Source organism: Gekko japonicus, unplaced genomic scaffold (assembly GCF_001447785.1).
Source record: "Gekko japonicus isolate JY-2015 unplaced genomic scaffold, Gekko_japonicus_V1.1 scaffold92, whole genome shotgun sequence".
Lineage (NCBI taxonomy): Eukaryota > Metazoa > Chordata > Lepidosauria > Squamata > Gekkonidae > Gekko > Gekko japonicus.
This window is the reverse complement of record NW_015169780.1, coordinates 1,792,449-1,818,928: the sequence shown is the minus strand read 5'-3', so window position 1 is coordinate 1,818,928 and position 26,480 is coordinate 1,792,449. Positions and strand designations below refer to the sequence as shown.

The 26,480-nt window shown below is 41.3% G+C and overlaps 1 protein-coding gene and 1 pseudogene across 1 annotated transcript in view; one reads left to right on the top strand and one right to left on the bottom strand.

Annotated features, from left to right (window-relative positions):
• LAMA2 (laminin subunit alpha 2) overlaps positions 1-26,480 on the bottom strand; it is a 755,002-nt gene that overhangs the window by 65,555 nt on the left and 662,967 nt on the right. Inside the window, exons 46-50 of the mRNA XM_015416769.1 lie at positions 18,667-18,810; positions 16,280-16,413; positions 7,182-7,341; positions 2,192-2,316; positions 61-223 (exon numbers count right to left, since the gene is read on the bottom strand). Coding sequence (XP_015272255.1) covers positions 61-223; positions 2,192-2,316; positions 7,182-7,341; positions 16,280-16,413; positions 18,667-18,810 — 726 coding nt within the window. The remainder of the gene's footprint in view (positions 1-60; positions 224-2,191; positions 2,317-7,181; positions 7,342-16,279; positions 16,414-18,666; positions 18,811-26,480) is intronic.
• On the top strand, positions 24,025-24,632 carry LOC107115144 (annotated as a pseudogene).

The window sequence follows — 26,480 nt, the reverse complement described above, 5'->3', positions numbered from 1 at the left end:
GAACTTATATTGTAACACATGTTAACAAAAGAGGGTGGAAAGAGATTAGATTAATTTTACCAAATCTTGTGTAGCAAGGTACATCAGAAGAGCAGTGGAAGAGAACGTCTTGAACTTGAACATGACCATGGAGATATTTGGGTTCCATCTTATTGGGCGGCTCACCATAGCATACCCCTCTCCATCAAATTGAACAGTTCCCTCACTGTCAGCCACCTGTGGACTAGTAATGAAAGAAACTTTCAGAATATGACAGGCTTTCCCAGAAATTGTGGATAACTTAAATGGCAATTTGGAGTTCTGTTTCATATAGAGTACTTTATGAAACTGAAGACTTCAGTTCCTGTAGGTTTTCAAATAGATACTTCCTGAGAAACAAGTGGGGAAGAAAGCCAGCACCTTATGAGTAAGCAACATGTTTCTTTGTTGATATGGTAAATTCACTTGAAAACAATCAGATGCATTTCAAAAGCATGAGGTAGAAAGGCTTGACTGGACTTTCGTAAGGTTGGTCACCGTAACAAATAAGTCAAATCATAGTGATTTTATTTCTTATATAAACATTGTCAGGGCAATTGACTCTACTAGACTGAATCCACAAAAGGACACTTTGTCAATGGGTGGCAATCTTTACCTTTTCCCCTCCCATATCAAACCCTGCACTTTTCCTGAGGGTCCTCTAGTGCTATAAGTAACAATTATGGGTGATGGTGGGTGCAGTGGGAGATAGGAGGGAGGAAAGTTTCATTCAGTGAGCTTTAGATATTTAGACGCCCTTAATACTTTTAAAAATATTTCTTTAATTCTCAGTCACCACTTTAGTTATATGTGTACATCAGAGGCTGGATCAAGTGAACTGTCAGTGGGAGGTACTGACAGACCTTTTCTCCCCCCCACTTCCACCTGCAGTCCTTTCTGACCCTGGGAAAGTTGATTCCTAGTGTTGTGGGACATGCATGGACTAATGGCAACGAAAGTGTCAGGGTTCCCAATCAAAACACTCAGCAACGTTCCTTCAGAAGTTTCAGTTTACTGCGAGTTAGTACTTAGGACATCATGAACTCTTGTGTCAGAAATGGCGGGAGAAAGGCGAACACGTATAGATATACCCCCTTCAAACGAGAAGCCCTGATACAGCCAAACCAATAAGCAAGCACCTGAAGGTGCGGGCAAGCAAGCAGCGGTTACATTCCCAGCAGGAAAAGCGGACCCAGCAGAGCTTAGACTTCAAGGACACTTGACAGATAACAGAGCACAGCTGAGGAGGCGAGGGGGGATGGGAGGGAGGAAACTGAGAGAGCACCCTGCACATACCAAACCATAGTAGCATTAGCTGACAGAAAGTTGGTTTGCGATGAAAAGGGGAAAGAGGGAAAAATTGCCTCTCCTAACATGTTTCACCAGAAATGCTGCACGCACAGAAGGGAAGGTTTTGCCACCTCCCTGACCCACATGGCCATCAGTCCAAATGGATCCCATGACCCAATCAGTTTCCCTAGGGTTGGAAAGGAATGCATAGGAAGGGAAATAAGAGATTAATTTGTAGTTCTTATGTCCATGAGTCACTGGATCTAGCCTAATGACTTCATGTAGCACTGAATGTATTACTTTTTGCCTAACAATCTTTGCAGGCTGTTACACCAGGGTGATTTAACAAAATCATAAAATATATATGCTACATGCTTTGTTTAATTTATGACTTTAATATAAATAAAATTATATTTGATCTAGAACAACATCTGAGTCTAGTGGAACCTTTAAGACCAATAGAATTTTAATCAAGGTATAAGTGTTTATGTGCACGCACCCTTTTCCAGATGCAATTAAATAGAAATTACCAGTCCTTACATATAGAGGGTGAGCACTAAATTACCATACAGCATAATGAAGATGTTTAACAAATTCAAGGACCAAACAGGAATTACAAGCTTAGTTTATCTGGTTACCATTTGTTTGGGTTTAATTCCGGGGGGAAACATAGTGAAGGAAATAAATATGTCAAAAATGGAAATTGATGGGCAGGTGTATCCACAATTAAGGACTGAAGTGCCACTGGACTCAAACTTTGTTCTGCTGCTTCAGACAAACATGGCTACCCACCTGAATCTGTATTTGATCTAGTAAGTTATACATTATATTGCCAAAATACATTATATTGCCAAAAAACAAATAATATACAGAATAATCTTACCTGACAGCACATCCTTTACATTCTCCCTCAATGTCCCTGAAATTCCACAGTCCTATTGGTTTGGTGTCTAAATAAGTCTCACCCATACATCCAGTGAAAGTAGTGACTCTCACAGCATCAGATTTCTAGAAACAGAAAACATGTTGGGCTGAATTCTGAGCTCCTTGTTCAAGGATAATATTACAATCGCATGAGCTTTGGTTCATCAGTCAGGCAACATTTGTTCACAGTGATCTTGTCTCCTACTTGCCCTTGATTTTTTTCTTCTTCAACAGATGTGGAATCTATTCAGCTATGAAAACAAGAGGACACAGTCCTTCATGTTCAGGGAGTGTGTACTTCTGCTAGACTAGGGGTCTGATTGGTTTTCTTGTCTCATTTTTTATAGACTATTAGTGGGTAGTTCATAGCATCTACAAGAAGAACTATGGCTGGATCTCATTATAGAAGCCGCAACCTGCACATACAAGCAGCTGCAGAGTGGCTGTCTGGAATCCAAAGCATATGGCCACTGCTCCACATGGTAATTTGTTAGCCATGTGAGTTTGCAAATTTCACCTTTATTGAAAACAATTTTCTTCAATTATTTCTGTTGGACCTCATTATAACTGTAAGACTCCCAAGTAACTCTTTTCAGAGCCTTCAAAGTTCTTCCATAATCAAACAGGACAACAATTGGATGATTTTAGATACAATCAGAAATGCTATCTCGAAAACTCTAAAAAAGAGACTGAACGAACCTTTATTACTTTCCAGCCACAGAAGCCACTTGACAAAGTTAAATTAATTATGCTGAGTATTATTATTTTTTTGCGGGTAGACCAGCAATAATAATAATAATAGATTCCAAAAGCTACTTGGCTAAGGTCATATGGCCTACTTGAAGAGCATTTGTTCCAAGAGGAACTTGTCCTTTTCAAAAGTATCCAATTTTCTTTTATGTTTCGCTTTGTCAATATGAGCTAGTTTCTATTCTAGATATTTAGCAATTTGAGACCCACAAGCACCTGCTACATTTCACTAAGCAATTATGAATATTAATAATATTAATGTGCAAGCATATGGAGAAGAGCAACTTGACTTTCAAAGGGAAGCATGACTTGAAAGTCTAATCATTTGGGTGATCTGTCCCAAGGTCATTGTGAATGTTTTAATTGGCAATGTGTGAATTTAATGCTGTTTCTGAGAACTTCATAGTGCGTAGAAACTGTGAATTCTATTTTTGTCAAACTGAAACAGAACATATCTTTTTAAAAGGAAGCTAACAGACAATTATAAAATATATATTCATTAACAAATCCTATGTATTGATCACTTAAAGTGAAAATGGCAGGTGCCACTTTAATACTTTGCCAGTTGGCAACCCAGGTATGTGCACAGCAGGAGTTCAGATGTGTCACACAACAGGTGGGGAGAGGGCAAACGGGGAGACTGGCAAGTAGGCTGCCTCATTCTCTCTGCACCAGAGAATTTAATGGCATAATTCAGATCAGGTTGTAACTGGGGCACCCTACATTTAAAACATGTTATAATGAACATCCAATTTAACCGCTTATCTGCTAAGTCTCCACAAACTGATTTCATCTATATATGAACCAACCAGGATGCTGAACAGCAAAGTTTGTTTACGTTACATTAGGTGCACAAAGAAAGTTCTTATCCTTTCTTTGTCTAGGCTTTATAATGTAGAAATAGATACAAGTGTCTTTTCAATGTAAATTATTTGAGATTGATTGATGGTATCTTATCACATAGATGTTTTAAAATATCTGACATTATAGGCAGAGCTATTTGGAAAGTACCTTGCAGCTTATCAAAACTGTCTCTAAACTTATAATGGTAGCTGAGATCCTCAGATTTTTGACATCAGAGATTCTACTTTAGAATCTATAACTGGGATATGACAGTGTGAATAAGTGTGTGTTGTGACTCTATGCTATGCAAAGCTACAATCAATGATAAATTTGCTTGCACCTTTTCATACCATAACTTCACCATAAAATGATCTGACAATTTAGGCTGAAATTTTTCATTCTGTTATGTACATTTAAATCTCAGTGGTATTTGTTTTGTATTTCCATACATGTACTCAGAGGTCATTTCGGGGGGGGGAACGCGGGGGAACACAGTTCCCCCGGGTGAGGTGCAGGGGGGCGGGGCACATGACGAAGCCCCGCCCCCTACTTCCAGCCGCCCCGCTTCCAGCCCTCATTCAGCCAGGAGGAGGCAGGAGAAGAGGGAGGGTAAGTTGCTTCCTCCCTGCCTCTCCCCACCCCTGCCTGCCTGGGGCCAGGGAGGGCCTTGGCAGGGCTTCCTCGCACTCCCGCTGGCCTTGCAGGTCCACCGTCGGGCCCCTGATGTCAGGGGGGGTGGCATATGCTAATGAGTTATGCTAATGAGTTCCCCTAGCTCTTTTTCTACGAAATGACCCCTGCATGTACTCATCATTGGACATATTGGCAGAATGCTTGGCAGCATCTGCACAGCTATGGTGTGGATGAGGCAGAAACCAGGACGAAGTTGGTCAATGCCAAGGTTGCTCATATGACCCTACAGGTGGAATTTCATTCCTGGAAAATGGGGAATAAGTCCCACTGATCACAGTGGGACTTACATACATGAACAGGATTGAGCTATACATTAGTTAATGTGCCACCTAGCTTAGATAAAAGTTATGAGGTTCAGAGCTCTCTCTATACTTTGACACAAACTGCTGTACAATGTGTTATTTAAGTCATTTCAGTGGAAGGAGCATCTGCTCACCTAAAGGGATTCATTTCCATCTTCCATTAACTGGGCAGCATGATAGCAAGAGAGTTCTACATGTAAGAAATCACTAGCTTAGTATAGCAATCTATAAATGATAGCTACACTGGCTCATTATCTCCCATTGATCTGATGTGGTTGGTGTGAATTTTCTTCACAACCTCAAATATGGCTATTGGTCAAGTTTCTTCAGGATAGAAGAGTGGACAACCAAGACCTTAAGCACATACTAATAGCAAGCAGAGAGAGCTGTACATCAAGGGCATTCATGCAGCAGTTTTTTGTTACTTCCATGCAGTTTTATTCTACATGTGATCATTCTTTTTTTGGGGGGGGGTATTTTGTGTGTGTGTGTGTGTGTGTGTGTGTGTGTGTGTGTGTGTGTGAGGGCTACATGTGACCATTCTTGAGTATGTTTACAGATGGAAGAATGTAACATGTCAACCAAAAGATCATGGATAGCATTACGATGAGGAAATGCACAGTGTCCTCAGTAACATAAAAGAGACCCTGGCTTCAGATAAATAACCTTCTATCCTCAGAAGCAAGCAATAAAATCCTCAGGTTTTGGACAGAGAGGAGAGGGTCGCCCTTTATGGAGACAAATAGGAAGGACAGTGATAACCATTTGCCCACCTGACAGGAAGAGGCAAGGCATATCACTTTTGAATATCCTGAGTGAGGGCAATAGATATTGAGAACATGCTCCTAAGTGTGACTGGATAGGGGGAATGGAGGGAAAAGTGGATACTCAACCCCCATTTCAGGATAAGAGAAACCCTCCCAGGTAGGAAAAAGTTTAAAAAGTTTAACATATTATGTGAAATGTGCACTATCCAAGAACTGTGGAATGGAGAGAATCAGAGAGCAGTGTGCATCAACCAGCCTCTCTATTTCAACATTCCATCTTTGCTTGTGTTTAAATAGAGATGTGTGTTAGTAAATAAAACCCTTTTTCCTTTTGAAGATCTCAGACTGTGACTGAAAGTTCTTACCCTAGTGCTTGGCCATTTGTCAACACATAGACCAAATAACTTCACAGGACTAGAGAATTAACAGGCAGGGGAGAGGGGAATGTGTAGCAGCTAAAGCACACACATAGAGCACCCCTGTCAGTGCTTCAAACCACTGACTGTAAGGGAATGGCAGAAAGGTGGCAGAAATCTAGCCTGTATGATAGGAAGAGGACTAGTGGGTTCAAACTGTCTCACACATGTGCACTGATCCACACCACTTCATGTGTGTTTGAAGGCAGTAAGAGCAAGCAAGAGGGAGAGGCTGCATCACTACAGAAACTAGCAAATCAAACAGTTATGGATCACTATAGGCTGGATCACTACAGATACAAGCAAATCAAACGGTCCCCAGCTATGGGAAAAATTGCTTCTGGGTTTACCTCTGGTTAAACTGATAAATTTTCTCACCGTTGTATATGTCCAAAGATGACGGATAATGTATAATGTTGGCATGTAGGAACTAAGTGAATCAGGTATATTTTCCCATGAAAACAGTCTGACTGTGATAGGAAAGGAAAATACTTTCAACGAAGTCCTATATTGATGTATTTAGCCCAATTATATTGTGCAACATTAAACACTGATAAGTGACACCGAGATTAAAAATGTAATACTTCTGACAGGATATCTAAGACGTGTGAACTCTGTATATTAGATAAAATATCAGAATCTTTGGTGCAAAGAAATAGTGAGGAATATCAATCAAAATTTGTTTCGGTACGGTTCTCTTTTTTTGGAATACCTTTCATTAAAAGAAGAATTTTTATCGAGCTTAGATACAATTATCGTAATATAATATTTTATCTTTTATCAATTCTAATTGTTATTGATATCTGTAGTTTAGAGATAAGCTGTAAACTGTATTCTTATTTTTATTGTCGAATACTGTATCTTGTTTATTATTTTCATTTTTTTAAAAAAAAGTAATACTAAAACCAAAAAACATCTCCCATGGGAAACAGAGAATCTTTATTTTGAGACAAATTATACTAATGTACGGAGCTGGCATGGAATCTAGAAAGCACTGTAGCTTCTTTAAAGTCTTTCTGGAATATATACAGCATTACTTCTAGATGGTTTCCAAGCAAGTGATCTATCATTTGTTGCCTTGGGCTCAATGATCATTGCTTAGTTAAAAAATAGAGGAAAGCAAATAGGGGGAAAGACAAAGGGATTAATATGGGACTGGTTAAACAAAATTGCATTACCTTTATTTTTCCAGTCAGACCTCCAACAAACAACATAGCATTTGCATCCACATCCAGAATGGTGTAACCAGGTGGCGAAATTGCACTGAAGGTGCTGGGTACAATGCTGGCTTTAGGACCTTCCAGTGCCCGTACTGAAATTGTTCCATTTCGCCCAGTCCTTCACAAAAAAGGGGGGATTTAACCATTAATACAATAATTAATGAACTTACAGATTGTCATGATCCAGTGTTCTTATATATATGAAAACATTTTATCTCTGTACACAAAGCTTAGTTACCAGGAGACAGTGCTGTGTCCCAGAATAATGGGCTGGTTTCTGAGCCCCTTAAAAGGGGTTAGCCATTAGCTGGGTTTTCTCACCGGCCAGACATCAAGATGGCTGCTTGACTGAAGATGTCCTAACCAGCAGGTAATTGTGGGGTGAAGCTGCCAATTTCATTCTTTGCATTTGGGAAAGATGTCTAGATGGGACCACCACAGCAGTATGTTGACTAGCTGTGACAGACCCATTTTTCTCTGTCACTGTAGCTTCCTGAAAATTCCCCTTTGCAGGTAGAGGGAACACTTTCTTGGTACTTTTCATTAATTGCTACTTATTGGTATTTTTTCTCTGTCAAGGAGAAAACAAATATCCACCATTTTAAGAGGCAATATTTTCCAGCTTCTAACTATGTCAAAAGTTCATTTGAACAGAACAAACAAAATGGAAGCCCTTGATTGAAAACTAAAATAAAGAAGCAAATAAATAGAATAAATCCTTTAGTGCAATTCTTTGTCCCATAGAACTGACTGTTTCATACAACAGCATTCTATATTTTATAAAACAGAAATATTTATCACAGGTTTTTTATTTTGCGTAAATTTCAGACCATTCAAATTCCTATCTGTTTTGCCTCAAATAGGTTATGCACAGCATTCCCTAGTGAACATTACCTGGGAAACAACAAAATAACAATATCATGCAAATCAGTAGCAAAAGCATTAAATAATTCTAATGGTGCCTGCAGTATAATTAGACTGTAAATAAAATTACGGGAGTACAATTAGGATGCTGAATTAATATAATTACCAAAATAGGAACAAGAACTAGTATATTTCATAGCAAAGACTAGTTAACAAGTACTGACATTTAACTAGTACGGCCTTTAGAATTCCTGTCAGATCTAATGCTAACAATATTAAAATGCTCCTATGATTCCCAGGTTTTACTCTTCCATTTCAACATTAGGCTCCACAGCACTGTTTATTACCTTTTTCCTAGGGCTTTTTTTGTAGAAAAAGCCCAGCAGGAACTCATTAGCATAATAGACCATACCCAGCAGCAGGAACTAATTAGCATATTAGGCCACACCCCTGACAGCACAGCTCATTCGCATATTAGGCTACACCCTTGTGTTACCAGAAGTGTGGTCACCCAGCCACACCCACCTTTTGCTTCTTATTCTCTTTACCTTGTTTGTTGACAAAACCCAGGGCTTTTTTTTGGAGCAGGAACTCCTTTGCATGTTAGGCCACACACCCCTAATTGTAGCCAATCCTAATGAGTTTCTGCTGTTGGGTGTGACCTATTATGCTAATGAGTTCCTGCTGGGCATGGCCAACTTGGGAGCCAGCCGGAACTCCATTCTTGTGCGTTCCTGCCCAAAAATAGGCCCTGCTTTTTCCAATGCCCTACTGTTCTGGATACCATCTGGACACTGGAGTTTCTTAGGGTAATTGTTTCATAATGCATGGGTTTGATTGATCTGCTATTGCTATTTATTGACCCTGCCAAGTGACCAACCTATTTAAACGTCATCCACCGCAAACATCCCCTCAGTCCACTGCCTTCAGTGTAAGGTAAGCCGCCCTGAGCCCTTTGTGGGTAGGGCGGGGCATAAATTTAATAATAATAAATAAATAAATAAATAAGGTCAGTGAGGTTCTATTACAAATAGATTAGAAAATGCTGTGTAACACAATGTATCTCAGTGTTCTTTCCCTTTTCTGCCATAATTTTTCGGTAGAAGGGGCAAAAATCCACAGCAAAGGTTCAAGGGCCTTTTCTTGGATATATACAATGTAACTTATATTTTAGGAGCATTTGTTGTAATTACTTTAAAACCTAATGATATCTATATTGATTTGATATTGAGAAATAATCACATGTGGCCTGAAATGCAGTGAGGTGCCTTAAATGGTGCCTCTGAGATTCTCTGAGGCATCACACATTGAGAGCACCAAACACATATTCATCATTAATAAGCCAAAATGGTCAGCAAAACAGACAGAAGTATACATTTCAGACTTAATGTGAAACTAGAGCCAGTTTGGTATTGTGGCTAAGAGTGGTAGAGTCTAATTTGGAGAGCCAAGTTTGATTCCCCAGTCCTCCACAAAAAGCCAGCTGGGTGACCTCAGATCAGTCACAGTTCTCTCAGAGTTTTCTCAGCCCCACCTATCTCACAGGATGTCTGTTGTGGGGAGAGGAAGGGCAGGTGATTGTAAGCTGCTCCAAGACTCCTTTGGATAGTGAAGGGCAGGGTATAAAACCAACTCTCCTCCTCCTCCTCTGTGGTTAGTTTGCCCAGATATGGCTCACAGATTCAAATCCTTATTTGGCCTCAAAAATGCTGGTTTCATCACCTTTTCTCTAACCAGGCATCTGTGTAGTGCTGGAGTGTTTGAAGCCATGTAACAGACCAGGATTCATCCAGGATGTAAAACTAACTATGGCTTAAACTAACTTCAAATATGTTGCAAATCCTGGTTTGAGGGCCCATAAAGGTAAAGGTAAAGGTTCCCTTGCTCGAAAGCCAGTCGAATCCGACTCTAGGATTGCGGTGCTCATCTCCGTTTCAAAGCCGAAGAGCCAGCGCTGTCTGAAGACGTTTCTGTGGTCATGTGGCCGGCATGACTAAACACCAAGGCGCACAGAACGCCCATACAATCACATTAACCATTTTTAGCATAAGTAAACCATAATTTCATAATATGTCTGGCTGAACCTATATCTCTGTCTTACCAGTCATCAGGTAAGATAATTTTACAATGAATTGCTCTCTCTGATCATTATCCAGGACAAGGGTGCTTGTCCTGTCCCCTTAGGGGGGTAGGGCTGCCAGATCTGATCTTCTCCCCAGCGTGGAAATTAGGGGGTGTTCCAGGAGGGGGCATGGCCACCCCAGCACAATGACATCACTCTGCATGTTGTCATCACACTCCACTTTCCCCCTACCATTTAAAGGGAAACTTCCCTTTAAATGGGGGGAAGCAAGGCAGGAGCTGATGGCCCCTATTTGGGAAGAGTGGGCGCCAGCCACTCCTGTCTTGCAAGAGGTGATCTTGCCTCTTGCAAGGCAGGAGTCAACAGACCCCACTTGGGAAGAGCAGGCGCCGGGTGCCCGATCTCCAAGTCGCATTGCTGCTTGGAGATTGGGCACGCGGGGGCCTGGTCCCCACTGGCTGTGAGCACTTAAAGGGGTCCCTTTAAGTGCTTGCAGCTGGTGGGCCCCGAGCGCCTGATCTCCAAGTGGCAATGCTGCTTGGAATTCAGGTCCATGGCTCACAGCCACCCCTCTCCCTCCCCTGTCTCAAGAGAGAAGGGAGAGGGGTGGCTGTGGGTTTTTTGGGTTTGGGGGCGGGGCTTTCCCCACTGGCCAGCTGGCCTGGTGGTTGGTTGAACCCCCCAAAAGCAGGTAAACCCCAGCAGACCAGGAGGTCTGACAACCCTATGGGGGGAGGGTATCAATGATAATAAACCTGCCCAGCAGGGCATTTGTTCAGACAGGACATGGGCCCAGAGGGCATTTATCGGTGGACTGAGCCTCTTTACTAAACAAGATATCCTCCCCATCTGCTCCTGGCAGACAGCATTCTCCATGTCCCTGGAGAGGAGACACAGTCAGGATATAAGAGAATTTTACAAGGAATAGGCCGTATTCAATTAATAGTAAATAAGTGAAAAATGAAGGTTCATGATTTCCCTGGAGAAGCTGACAGAAATTCAAAATATACTCCATGTTGGGCAGGCTCCGTAAACTGCAGGATAGAAACCTTGGAAATAAATAAATTAATATGTAATTTGATTTTAAATAATCTTGTTGCTTCTCTGGATCTTCATCCCATTTTTCCTGTGAAATGATGCGCTGTCCTCTTTTTAGTGCTTCGCTGTGTTTCCTGTTCCTTAAAGTTATCCATGTTCATGCCAGGAATTATTAGGATAATGTATATTTCAAGGATGCCTAGTATATCACAATCTAATTCAATTTAAGATTGAAAATGTAAATTAGTTTACTATAAACTATTGTATTCCTGAACAATGTTAATTCTGGGCTGCTAAGTGTATTTCAGGTGCCCTTTGTAGATTATAGCAGCAGTTTCACGGCCACTTTTCCATGATTTCAGTGACACCTTAAAATTTAAAGTACCAAATTAAGAATGGTTTTAATGAGGATCCTTCTTGAACCTTTCTCTCTCTTCAACCTCCTTCCCAGTCAACTGTCAGTTCTTAACTGTCATTCTTAACTGCCACTCCTAACTGCCACTCTCAACTGAGTAATTCCCTCTGAATCCCATCACTCAAGGCTCTCAGATTGCGTTAAAGCATTAACCTTTTACTGTCCATCACATGTCCCACCCTATTCCAGTTCTCTAGCTGTATCTGTTGCATCAGAAAGGCTGCAATCCAATGCATAGTAAATTAATTTACATTTTCAATCTTAAATAGAATTATATGGAAGTTCATACAAAGGACTACACTGATAACAGTTTAAATTTATCAGTTTTTCTCCCCTGGGATTGGGGGGGGGGATACCCATTGACATAAGAAAATTAAGGCACATTGCACTGCAGCAACTGTCCTACTTAGATGATTTCTAAATCTATTTACTCTGTGAAACTTTGCATCTAAAAATAAAAACTATCGACAGAACAAAATTAAATTCAATTAGGATTAATATTCTTAATCATATTTGATTTTGAATTGATGTTATACAAATTACTGGGTTCTGTTTTCTATTTATAACTAGAAGAGTCATTAAGTACTTAGAGTACACAAACACATATAGTACAGATTGGAATTAACAATATAATTAGCTTTGCAAGTCATTAGTGCTACTACAATGTTAATTATATGAAGCATTACATTCTCTGCTCTAAGGCAATACTACTTAACACTTACAAAGGAAAAACAGGAAAAAATATAATAATAAATACAGTAAAATAAGCTAAAATTGCTTTTGTATCAAATACAAAAATTGCTTTTGTATCAAATACAACCTAAAAAAAATGTGGGGGCAAAGGACATGGGATAAATATAGATAGTTCAGAAAAGTATAGCGCAGGAATCTGAAAAACTGTTGTGGGTTTGGTCTCTGGGATCTTTAATCTCTTCTACTTTAACATTTATTACAAACATTTGTGTTCCACCCATCCTCAAAATACATTTAATGCCTCTTTCGGGTTCAAAGGTTTATAAATGCTGCTGTAGGTCTGAGGAGATCTGGCTTCAGATCCCCACTTGGCTTTCAAGCTCACTAGGTGACCTTGCTAAAATCACTTGCTCTCAGCCTAATCTTTCTCATAAAGTTGTTTTGAGCATAAAAGACAGGATGGCAGAACCACGTATGCTATTAGAAGAAGAGATTGGATTTATACCCCACCCTTCATTACCCAAAGGAGTCTCAGAGTGGTTTACAATCCCACTCCCTTCCCCTTTCCACAATAGACACTCTGTGAGCAATGTTCCCTCTAAGGCGTGCAGTCTTGTGAGCAGAAATTTTATCCTGTGAGCCAAAAGTGGTGCTAGCTTTAAAACTGTGAGCGGGCTGACTTTAAAAAAAAATTATTTCAGTGTACAAACATACAAAACATACAGATATAACATATATACTATTATCATTTGTATTACAAGCCATATATTTACTTATTTATATTGAACATATTTGTATTACTTATATGACTCTTTCCAACTATATTTTAGAAATGATTTATACATCATAGCCGTGAACAGTATCATCAAGTTAGCTAAGTCATCCTAGCCTCATGCCTTAGCCTTATGTCCCCCACCTTCTAATAATAAAGCATACACACCCTCTGCCTGCCAACTCCAGAGTGATCAGCCATGATATTTTATTTTAATTAAGAGCCAACACTGAGAATGCTATTTGAAAATCATTAGCCAACTCTGTTCAAATTGGGAAAATGCCCTCTTCACAGTGAAACTGCTGCATTATCGAGACCGAGAGAACATAAAAATGCATTCTGTGGCAAGGTACCAACAAGGCTCACTGGAAGCTAAATACCAGTGGCAAAAGGAATAGTATACAAGGAAAGCATATAGGTCTGGGGAAGGAGATTTGAACTGAGAATCCTGGAATTTACAGAGCTATTCTGAACTAAAATTTTGCAGGAGCATTTATAGCAGATTGAAGAAAACCACAGCAAAAATACAATGTGCAACCTAGCTTTCCCCTAAAGCTTGACTTGGAGGAGGGAGAAACTTGCCCATGGCCTACGATCCTGCACAGATCCCAGTGTGGGTGCTCCAGCCAGGGCTGGTACCAGGTTTTTTTGCACACTACGCGAGGCCACCTTCTGCCCCCCCCGTGTGCCCACCAATTTTGAAACATAAATGCATTTCAGAAAGAATGAAAAACACAAAAATTGAAATTGCTAATTTTGTTTTTTGTGGCACGCACTGCATTTATCAAGTATACCTGGTGTGAATCAGTCCCTAAACTATGGAAGTTGACCCAAAGAGCAGCAGGGCACTCTGCATGCAGAGTTAGATTGCTGATACAAAGTCTCATACATTTCTGCCTCAACTGCTGTTCCATTTAACTGGGTGCCTCTAAGTCCTGGTGTTATGGGAGAAGGAGGGGAAAAAGTTTGATATCTCTCTCCACATGGAAATAAATTCAAGGAGGGGGAGGTTCTGTTAGATTGGCAGCAGAAGAAAGCCAGTATTCTACACCGTGGAACAGATTTCTGTGAACAGGGAGGGATGATGGACTCAAGTAAAAAAGCCCCTCGCCACATTCTCTTCCTCATTTTCTACACAGTCTGAATTGGGCAGAAGGCGCTGGGTTATTCTTAAGAAAAAAGCCTTTCCTCCCCAAGGAACCTTTGCAATGAATGTTAATTGTAATATGTGTGTGTGTGTGTTTAATTTCTGGGAACCACTCTTCTGATTGAAAAGCAGGAATAAAATATAAATGCATAAAATGGCAACAAAGTCCTATGGACCAAGTTGGCAAATGTTCAGGCCATGCGGGGGGTGGGGGGGCTCTCTGCCTAGCTTTGAATTTTACAGGAATTTTTAGGCAAGGTTTATTCTGGGTTGCTCCAGATCTCAATATCCCTCTTTTTGTTTGTTTAAATCTCAGGGTTTCTTCCAAGGAGCTCAGGGCAGCCTGTTTCTGCCTTCCCCATTTTATCCTTACAACAACCCCATCCCAGACACCTCCCTGTTCTTCTTGTCACCAGTGCCCAGTGAACTGCTGGCGTCAGAAACAAGCTGGCAGAATAACAGAAGTTACCTCTCTGTCTGCCCGTTGCTCCGCTCTAAACTCCTCTCATGTGCAAGAACGAGGAGGTAGAGAGAAGTGGATCTCTCTTCAGGACACAAACTTTCCTCACTCTCCTGTGTAGGCCATCCCTACAGGTAGAAATCTAGCCCTGCAGGGAGTGGAATGGGCTAGCCACTTTCTCCCATGCTTTTTTTTTCAATGACTTGCTGAGGTTGTTTTTTGCATGGGGAGAATCCAAAACTTGCCCCCCAAATCGGCAGGGTCACTGCGGGCTCTGTGCCCCCCCCCCAGGGCTCCTGCTCCTTCCTTGGGCTCCAAGCACTCTGATCCACGCCTCCCCGTGCAGGGCTCTATTCGTGGCATGGTGGGGAGACATCTCTGCAGGGCAGCTTTGGCAGTGGTCAGGACTGCCTCACCCTCCACGGGAAAGGTTGCAGGGTGCAGCCGCAAAAGGCCCAGCCATGGGCGAAGGGCGGGCCTGACCAGCACTGCCTGCGAGCAGGAACATCCTGAGTTGGTGCACGCCTGGCAGCACCCTCCTCTGTGACTGAGTCGGTCAAACCGGCTAGACTCCATCCCTGGCGAAGCGTCTTGAAGGCTGGGGGAGGAGCTGGGCAGCCTCTCCAGCGGCACTGGCACCCTTGTGAGTCCATGAAGGTGGACCGCGGCCCTGTTCAAGAGGCCTGGAAAGTCTCCCCTTGCCCTGCCTGCAACACCGCGCAGGAGGTCGGTGCCCTCCCCCTCCTTGCTGGACGGGGAGGGGGCGTGTGCTTGGGAGCCAGCCGCTTCCCCACGAGGGAGACCTTCCTTCCTTCACCCTGCTGCAGAGGAGAGAGTCCAACCAGTGCCTCAGGGAGGCCCATAGTAGCTGCATGATCTGCTGGGTGCAGAGAGGGGTGGGCTCCCGGGAAAGTCGCTGGCAGGTGGAGCGAAGCTGGCAGGCAGAGTGAAGAGGGTGCTGCAAGAGGCTGATGCCCAGAGATGGCTGCGCTGTGAAAAAAATTGCTGCGCTGGTTGGGGAAAGGTGTGAAAAAATGTAAAGTACATAATATGCACTGTTTATGAACTTCCTGGAAATATCTGGCTGGCTATAAACCATTCATATGCTGAATAGATAGACATTTCACCCAACTAAGCAGAGCTTTTTTATTTTCATGGCATTGGAAGTTACACAAGAAGGGCAAAAAAACCCAATTCTTGAAACTCAGAGAATGCAAGCGCCCTTATAGCCATCTCATTCATGGAGCATTTCTCAAAAAGCATGGCAGGCTGCAAAGTAATGCTCTAGAATTACAAAAACTAAAACTATCCATCTTAGAAGGGTAGAAAGTTTGTAACTGTAGGTTCTATTTCATCCATTCAATTTCTAAACAACCCTTGTTTTTGTATACCTACCTTTTAAAAGTGGAAAGGTCTGGGTGGAGATGAGAGATCAATGATCATGGTGCCACTACTGTTCACAACACCATCCATTTAATCTCAAGGTTAAACGGAAACTGAAACATAGCATCTGCACTTGATATCAGAACACAGTTGTGGTGGTTTGTGGGTGGAGAGAGACTCATAGAAAAACATAATACTTGCCTTGATGCTTCAATTCGGTACCAAAATCCATCATCTATTGTCAAATCTGGGTATTCAATGCGCCCAACTCCAGATCCCACATCCCATAAGAAATCCACTTTGCCTTTACGCATTTCTATGGCCAAAAAGTCAGTCTACGATAAAACATTTTTTGACAAAAATCAACAATAGAAGTGAAATTAGCATATTATCAGTAAGCAAAAGCAGTAACAATAGCAGAGGCAAGGAATAAGCAATCAGTAAAACAGTGAAAATAAGAGGTGATACATGAAGTAAGAAGTACCCTGCCCATACTCCATGTTCCTTAACATCCCATTACCAGAAATATATTTTATATAATTTATGACGCACTGTAGGTCATCTTTGACCATGACAATATATCCTACTTTTGAGGGTCAGTCAATTAATTATTCTAGCAACATGTAATTTCTCCATTCATTGGTTTACTCCAAATAATTTGACTATGTAGTAAATAAAAATGACCATACTATACCATAGTGCAGACATAGCATAAATATGAGAAGGGATTAACACCTCATGTGTGCAGAAGTGTGCTCAGACAGCATGCCTGGCCAGTATGGGGATTTAAAAGTCTCTGTGTATCACCTGTATTCCCACATATCCCCATATATTCCCTCCTCAGTGCCAGTTACTCATACTTCAAGTTCCAGTAATTTGCAATGGGCTGGAAGAGATGACTTTATGAGGATATGGGAGGCATACAAAGACCACCAATATTCGGTACTATACAAATCATAGTGTACATGTCCTTTATTCTGGCAAGATCCTTTTTATCAATTGCTCGTTTACTAGGAAAAAAGTAAAATATTACTAGTTTAGCCATTTTTATTTACTCCTCTTGCTTGAGTTAGGGAAAATAAAGATTGTAAATGGTCTAATGCAGGGGTATCGAACTCATCTGTTATGACGGCCGGAACTGACATAAATGAGAGCTTTTGGGCCGGACCACGTGTGTCATAAAATATAATGCCAGGTAGTGGAGATATAAACTTTATAAAGGACACAAACACAAAGGGTTTTTTTTTACTTAAAATAAAAACATGCTTAAAAGATTAGCCCTCTTGCAATATTTTGTTTATTTAACAGTGTCTGATAACTGACACCTCTTGCTCTGAATTACGGCATCAAAATGTCTCTGCTGTTGCAATCTTGAATATGCTGTTCAGGTGTGTATCTGTAAGCTGCAAACCTACGATGATGCAGCAGCAGCAGAACTGGAAGAAGAAACAGAAGACAGCCAGTTCCACTGTGGGCCCGATAGAAGCCCTCCGGGGGCCTAATCCAGCCCCCGGGCTACATGTTTGACACCCCTGGTCTAATGTATGTCTAAAAACAACAACATTAATATTGAGGATGTTGATGGAAAATATGTTCTAAAATATTTCAAATTAATGAATATATGATGTCATTTGCTTAGTAGTTCTGATAAAATAATTTTCTTAGAAGCAGTAAGGGCCAAATTAGAAGTTATGGAAGCACAACCCAAGTGTTACACAGTGGGTTGTGCCCATTTCCTATGGAAAAGGGTAGCTGGGCAATTTAAAGTTGAGCATGAAAAAGCAGGTGGAGTTCTTTACTAGCTCATGCTTCCATTCTATAACCAGTTCACAAGTCTTCTCTATGGGGGACTTCTGGTCTTAGACCCCCAATCAGGAGAAAAAAGGCTGGACAGAAACACCTACTAGGAGAAAAGAATATGTTTGAAAAATCTACCTGACTTGCAGATCTCTGTATCTAGATTCTGATTTCTTGAGTTAAGAAACAACAACTACACATTTTGTAATTACCTTTTACCAAATTCTTACATATACTGTGTGCTTCTGAAACCAAGGCAATAATAATCTTTTATTTTCATTAATTTTGAAAGCCTTGACTTGAAATCAAGGTACAGTGAAATCACATAACTGGTTGCTTGAAGTCCGACCAACTTTTCCTATGCAAATCCCATTAAAATAGGATGTGCAAGAGTCCTATTGCACAAATCCCATGCACCTGAATTGACTTGCACAGGAGAGGTGTTTTGTCCTTTGCCCCCAAAGAAACAAAGAGCACACACCTGAAAGGTATAAACAAGACAATGCTACGACATTTTTAACTCCAGCTTTTATATCATTAAAGTTGCACAACCAGATTTTCCACAAAAAACAAACACAAAGCTAGTTGTATAATTGCGACAGCCTGTAACAACAGAAAAGGTGGTTCTTTTGTTTGCCTTTACTGCAAGCTGCAGTAATTATCTAGCTTTCCATAGTTCCCCCAGCCTTATGCTGCCACTTTGATGACATTTTCATTTCTACAGATATTAAGGTGTCAGTGTACAAATCTGATTAATGTTTACACAAAAGGTAACAGCAATCCAGACTTACAAATCTGTTACTTCCAAGATAAAAAAGTAGGTTGTCCGCGACTGTTGTCTTCACGTTGAGAATGACAGTGTTGTAGCTTCCTTTTTTAATCTCTGGCCTGTATGTGCGAATGCAGTTGCCTCCAGAAGACACAGAAACTTTAATCTTAAACGGGGAGGGGAAGCAGGAAAGAGAACTCAATTTATGCAGCTCATTATCGCCCAGGAAACATTCAGATGTTACTAAACAAATGCAAATGGATTACATATTTGCTCCCTCTTTGCCACATGTTCCTAAGCAGACAGACTGAAACATGATTTTCTTTCAGGAATGCTGAGTTTTGATTATGGCAATTTTATCTGCCATGGGGTACTGACATCGTAATGTAATTCATGTTGTAATTACAATGCCCAGAATATGCCTAGAATATGTGACAGTGAATAAGGATCAGGTATGAGCATTTAGCAATGCCAGCTGAACTTATATTTACTGTGCTCGCAAATATGAACTTTAGCAGTTCATAATTCTCACCTTCTGTACTAAAATGAGCATGATAGCCTGCCAGTTCTCATATAGCTGAGCCAAGATTCCTCATTATATATCTCCTCCCATCTCTCCTTCCCTCCCTTTCTTCTCCCTTTCCAGCAGTTGTCTGTGGTTGCTGCTGCTTGTGATGATAGTGACAGCTGGCAACTGATGTGTGAGTGAATGGACATAGAAATCTCCCCCAACAACTCTCCTCTACCATGGTGCTTCAGAAGTAGTCTGTTCACCATTTGGGCACTGTAACCCTGTGACATTAACATATCAGGCACTCTGGGGGACTACATTTCACAGATTGCACTCAGACACAGCATTCTGTGGAAATGGAATCTGAGGTGCCAGGGAAGGGAGGCAGGCAGTGAGTGAGAGAGATCATGTGCTGTTGGCCTGTTGGCAGGTTGGCTGACCAGCCACCCACCTTCCTGTCCTGACAGCTCCCATGTAAACCTGGCCCAAAAGTAGCCACATTAAGTGCAGGGTGGCGTAGGGAGAGGAGGAGGAGGAGGAGGGTGGAGATTACTGCCAAATTACATTTTTAGTGGACATGGGTTCAATCCATGACCGCCAACGTCACCTTAGAGGAAAACTTTAATGTGGCAACAAACAATCTTGCCCCCCTCCTAGTCTGTTTTAAACTGTCAAAACAGTCCCTCCATGGCTGTTTCGGCACTTGGAAAAGTGTGGGGGTGACAAGATTGCCTGGTGCCACCACAGTTTGGGCCCAATCAGTATCCAGCCTTCGCAGCAATTTTTAAACAGGTAAATTTCCCTTTAAAATGGCATTGGAGGCCACAGGTGGGCCCATGTGCACTGTAATATGTACTTTGTCCCTAAATTGTCTCATAACCTTTTATGAAGTATTTTGAGCTCAGACTAAGGCTTGAAATAATCGAAGTTGCTTACTGATTTTTTTTGTCTCATTGCTTAAATTTCCTGAGCCCAATTCCAAGTGAGCTCAGTGGGGAGGAGTGGGGTTTGAGGTATCTTTAATGACAACTCAATTGCTGAATATATTCAGAAGTATATAGCTAATGAGCTCACAAAAGTAGCCAAGCACACAGTCTAGGGTCCATCTGCTACTTTGCTTTGAATGCACTCCTCTCTGCAGCACAGTATTTGCACTAAGGGACTTTTTCACATATTTTAATTCTACCGGCAGTTGTTGCTAGTTCTGTCTCAGAGGAACTTTTCTAACTTCTAAAACTAATTATCTAATACTCATTAAGGGTTCACTTGGCGCTTACAGTAATATTATTGCCATTATGAACAGAAGGCTTGGGCTTTTATGTGGGAATAATAAAAGACTCAATAAGGTCCAAAATCATTTGTTTTCTTGAGTCCACAGATTCTTGTTACCAAAAAGGAAGTAAGCAATTTCATTTGGCTTTTCAAGTTTATGAACTGAAATAAAAAATACAAGCTGATGATGGTACATCTGAGCATCATATTCAAAATGGGAAGGTTTCAATCACAGAAATAGAGATCTGTGGAAACCCACCTAGAACCACTCACACATACATCTGATCTATGGTTGTATAACTGTGTATACGATACAGTGTGGAATAATACAGGTTGCATGTGTGAACCAGCTCTAGGATTTTACCCATGGTACCAAAGACAACTGTAAGAGTGTGAGAAAATGTGCAATGGAGAGACAATTGGTAAAGATTAGTTCAAGTGAACCTACATAGGGTAAAATTTAGCCAAATTCCTTAAAACAATTTGCTGTGCAAAAAATGTACAAATTCCAACTTGTGATAATGACTAGAATCAATTATGACAACTAAACATTTTTTTAGGCATATGAGTATGTCATTGTAACAATTCCATGCCCAGAACCATTAAGGAAAAAAACACCCACTGACATCAAGAATCTGATATGTCCCTTTTCTGAAATTTAAACACCTGCTTAGAAATACCTGAAAACTTTTGAAAGCACTGGGTGAACATGTGTTTCAAATCTTGAAAAACCAGGACAAGAACAACTAGCTCTAAAGGCTTCTATATATTTTAATATTTGCCTTAATAGTATGATTAAAATGCCATTTGGGGTAAATTACTGATCTGCCATTGGTGCAAATTATCCTTCAACACACAGTGAAAAATAATAGCAGAGAAGTCTGACTACTCAGTGGCATGATTAACATTAGGAAAATAGCCTTGCAATCCATAGGCTGTAATTATTTCAGAGGTGAAAGAAATCATCTGTTGCCTTGCTTCTTTTCATATGAAGTGTTACTTATGAAGTGAACAGCCCATTTTATCATTATTATTGCACACACTCTCATTTTGGTATTCCTAGTGCAGCATGATGCTTTTGCCTGAATTAAACAGTAGCTCAAAATGTTCGTCTCTGAGGATTTTCTTTACAGATTCTTGTAGGTCATACGGCAAATAAGTTTCATGTTACCAGCTGATTCCTGAGTTTAAAATGTAATTACACTGGGAAGACAGATTTGGGAGTCAGTAATGAGGCTAGAGAATGCTGCTCTTAACCCTAGGACACAAGGTGGGGGGAAAAATCAAGAAAATGGGGAAATGATTCCATTTAATACACATGGTGATACTGCAAAGGTGTTGGCAGGTTTCATACATAACACCCATGCCTGATGATATTTAGACTTATATATAGCTGGAGCAATGTGGCCTTTATTATATCGGAAGGATTAATGTAAACATTTGAGTAATTACTGCCTGTTTTGTTTATGCTATGTAATAACAATATTTGTATTTGGCTTCCACAAATGGAGCAAAATTGGGGATCTGTTTTTTAGCATGTTACCTTTCTCCCAGCAAGTCCCCTAGACTGCTCTCAAAACCAATTCAGAAGGTTGGGAGACCTTCCAGAACTGCATGTAGCATAGTGTGGGATGGCTGCAGTAAGAAGCAGGAAACTGGCCCCAAATTTCCCTCCTTGACTCCTCCCACTTACTACAGTCCCTCCTGCCACTTCATATTAAGCTAGATCAGGGTCACCTGATCCACAGTAGTGGCTTTTCATATGGTGCAGGGGTTAAAGAAATATAGGAAAAATGGTTTCCATGAACTAGCAGCCTCAACAGATGTCTTGGATCGAGTCTAATAATAAACCTTTGTTGGTCTTAAAGGTGCCACTGGACTCGAAATTTGTTCTATCAATATACTTATAACTTCTTAAGGACTAACACCTGTCAAAGCACAGAGCAAATGTGGACTCCAAATCCAGTTATAAGTACTGGATTACTTGTGATATATTTGATACATATTAAAGGGTACTACAATCACACAATATGACCACTGCTTTCCCAGCAGCTTTGTCACATATGCAAGGACTACAATGAACACACAGGGTGGGACTGACTCACTCTCTTCATCCTGGGAAAAGTTTCCTTCTTCAGCTAAACATTCATGAATGTATTAATGCCGTGACCTCTGGTTTTTAACTAGTAGTATGTCTTTAGACATACATACCAGCTTACCTATAACTGAGGCCAATTCACATTTCCTGACAAATGCATGAGAACTGCTTCCACGTGGTGTTTGCCATTCTATATAACAGAACATTGTTGGCAAGACCAGTATCAGTTCCATCAAATCCACATAACATCTGTGGTTCATTCATGTTGGTGTTACCAAGCAGCATGAAAAGTGAGTCTCATCATGCTGCCAGCAACTCTTAGATCACCAAAATGCAAACATGTGGGTGTGATGGACAGGAGGCTGTCCTGCCCCTGAAGGAGAAAAGTCGCTTGAGCCTATGGGAGTGCTGCTCCTACATCCAACCTTTCAGAAGGGGGGGATGGAATGGTGGAGGGAAACACAGCAGGAGTTCAGTTCAGGTCTGCCTCAGGGAGAGGTCAGGGAGAGCTCAGGACTGGCTCAGAAAAAGAGCAGACAGACTGAAGGGTAGCTTTGCTTGACAGTGTGGCAGAGTGGTCTCACTCTACATCTGAGAGAGAACAGAATACCTGATTGCTAGGCCTGTTTCTGGTAACAAGCAGACCTTGTACCATTTAGGGAGGTATGGCGGTGGGAGAAGGTATTGGAATGGAAGGAGATGGCGATACAGTTATGCTCGGTCTCCTTCCAACCTTCATCCCATCTGGAGACACATTGGTGAGATGGCTAGGAAAATAAACCCCACTTCAACACTGATGATGTGCAATGCCAGGTCCATCATAATAAGACCATGATGCTGCAAAACTATATTGCAGCGCAAGACATGGACCTGGCATCTGTGACTGAGACCTGGGCAAAGGAGGGTGAAACAGTCTCCTTGAAAGAGCTGACCCCACCAGGTCCCTGGGTCCTTCATCTGTCCCAAACTGAGGGGCAAGGGGGTGGCAATACTCATCTGAGAGGTATTTTCCTTCAGGGTACTCCCCGTTCCAAAGATTGCTGATATTGACTGTGTTGGCCTAGTTTGGGACACTGAGGAGAGTTTGGCTGTCTGTCTGTGGACAGCCTACTGACCCTGCTGGAGGTGGTAATGGGCTGGGCCTTGGAGTTCCCTAGACTGATAGTTCTGGGGGATTCATGCTGACACTGCCGCCTCCTTGCAGGCAATGGACCTAGTGTCTTCCATGGCAGCACTGGGACTCTCCCAGATTGTATCAGGTCCCACACACCAAGCAGGCCATGCACTGGATTTGATCTTTGGCATGGATATGGATCTGATGGCTGGGAGGGCAGGGTATAAATTTGATAAATAAATAAATACATTGGGAGGGAAGTGGACGGAGGCATCATACGGTGACTCTAGCAACCCCTCGAAATGCTATGGTAAAACAAGTCGTTGCAAGAAGTGAAAGAAGGTGGTGGGTCGGAGAAGGGGCTCCATCTATTCGCCACGTCATCATGTCTATTATGTCCTATAACGGTGGGGCTGTTAGGGCCATGAAGGGGGGGAAACTGTGTCGCTATTGCAGCTGATTGGCATTTTGGCATTCAAGCTCAGATGGTGACCACAGACTTCCAGAAAATTTTACCAATGGGAAACAGACTATTAATTGGCTAGGCTGGACTTGCCACAGATGTTCAGACAGTTGCCCAAAGTCTCAAGTTCCACCTGAGTTTCTATGAATTGAAGGAGGGCCAGCAAATCAAGCCCCAGACCCTGGTGAGTATGGTGTCCAGCCTCCTGTATGAGAGATGGTTTGGACCTTACTACATAGAGCCAGTTATAGCCAGGCTAGACCCTGTCACAAACAAGCTTTTTATCTGCTCCTTGGATTTGATGACAACGGATGACTTTGTGGTCAGTGGGACCTGTGCGGAGCAGATGTATGGCATGTGTGAATCCCTCTGGGAGCCAGATATGGAACCAGATCACCTTTTTTGAAACCATAGGCCAGGCCATGCTCAATGCGGCTGACAGATACACAGTGTCAGGTATGGGTGTGATCATTCATGTAACTGAGAAAGACAAGATAACTACCTGAACACTGAAAGCTCACATGGACTAACTAAAGATGTAGTTTTGGGGGGATGCTCAACCTTTTTTTTAAAAAAAAAAAAACCTTGATGGCTGGAATGCAGCTCTTGGATTTTGTTTTTTAAACCCATACTTTTGCTGTCAAGGAAAGTGGTTGTATATAATGTGGTATTATTGACAAATAAAAAGAACGCTTGCTTTTCAATTGTAAAAAAAAAATGCTTTGGTAAAACCTGGAGACTTGGTCCTCCTCCCCCCTATTGTGTCTAGTCTCAGGCTTAAAGGGTAGGATCTGACTAGATTTTCTGCTGGTGAAAGACAGAAGAGGCGGTCTCTTTTTCACCAGCACATTTTTGACCACCAAAATGACTGTGCTGGGACCTACATGGACAAAAATGATGTGGTCCAAGGCCTGTAATAAGGAGGGGAATTGAGGGTTACATTGAATAGGGAAGTATTGCTTCATATCCTTATTTATAGCTCAGAGTTATGGGGAGTTGCTGTTGTTCTTGTTATATTGCATTTCACATATTTGTGTTTTGTTGTTATAAAACAGAGGATAGAATAAACTGATACAGAACAACATATTTTCACTGCATTATCCAGCTAATTGTATGCAGTTCAAGTGATTCAGGATGCCACTGAACATAGGCCCTTGAAAGTGTTATACACTGTTCCACTGCTGGTTACCCTTGTTTTCTAACCAAGAAATGACTGTGGCTAGTTGGAGCTCTTTGGGTGACCCACTTGGAAGTGCCATATTTTCACAGCCTTCTGTAAGTCGGTCAGTCAGTCAGTCAGTCAGTCAGTCAATCAGTTAGCCTTTATTGGCATTAAACAATACCTTAAAAAAGGATTACTATAAAATATACATATAAAACCATACATACTACATAATATTGCATAATGTTACATAAAACTATTTGTTACAAAGTGTTGCTCATTTAGATAGTTTTTCCTTATGTAGCTTTATAGCTGATTGTAAAAACATGGCTACCTTAGTTGATATTTCAGTAACAGAGTCATTTAGGAGATGGTGCACTTTTAAAGCATCAGGAAGGTCTGTCATGTTGGCTAAAATAGGGCTTAAATATCTAAAACGTATATCTACATAAAATTGGCAGTGCAAACAGATATGTGTAACTGTCTCGATGCATCCAGAGTTACAATGGCAAAGTCTAGCCGTATATGCTATATTATTATATCTCCCATGCAAGACTGCTGATGGTAGTGCATTGAATCTCGTTAGTGAAAAGGCTTTGTGCTGTTGTGGTGCTTGTATATTAGACAAGTATGGGGCCATTCAGCCTATTGTGAGGGGAATCTCAAAGTTCAGAGGGGAGCAAGATTTGTTGGCTAAGCTGTATAGCCTTTGTGTTTCAATGTCAAGGACTCTGTGTTTAATCATCTGAAAAGCACCCCTAAAAGGGAGCATAAGCAGTGAGTCCAATGGGATGCTCATGGCAGTTATTTTGTTCTCAATGTGTGGAAGCCAGTTAGACATGTTTAACTCTATGAGCATTTGTTGTATAAGGCTCCCCTGGTCTACACGGTAATGTAGACGCAGCCAATATTTTATTGTCATTAGCCATGCACCAGATTCCACAGAATTTAACCCAGTTTCTAAACACAAGGCTGCATAAGGTACACAGCGCGACATTCCCATGGTCTTTTGAAGAAATTTAGATTGAACACATTCTATTTTGACATTAAGTGCACTTATCCATATTGGAATACCATACATGAGTCGGGGGATTACTTTGGCCTTGAAGACTTTTAATGCAGCTTGTATGAATTGATTGCCTCTGGTGTAGAAGAATCGGGAAATGGCAGAAGCATTTATGTTGGCCATATTTATTGCCGACTTACACTGCACAGA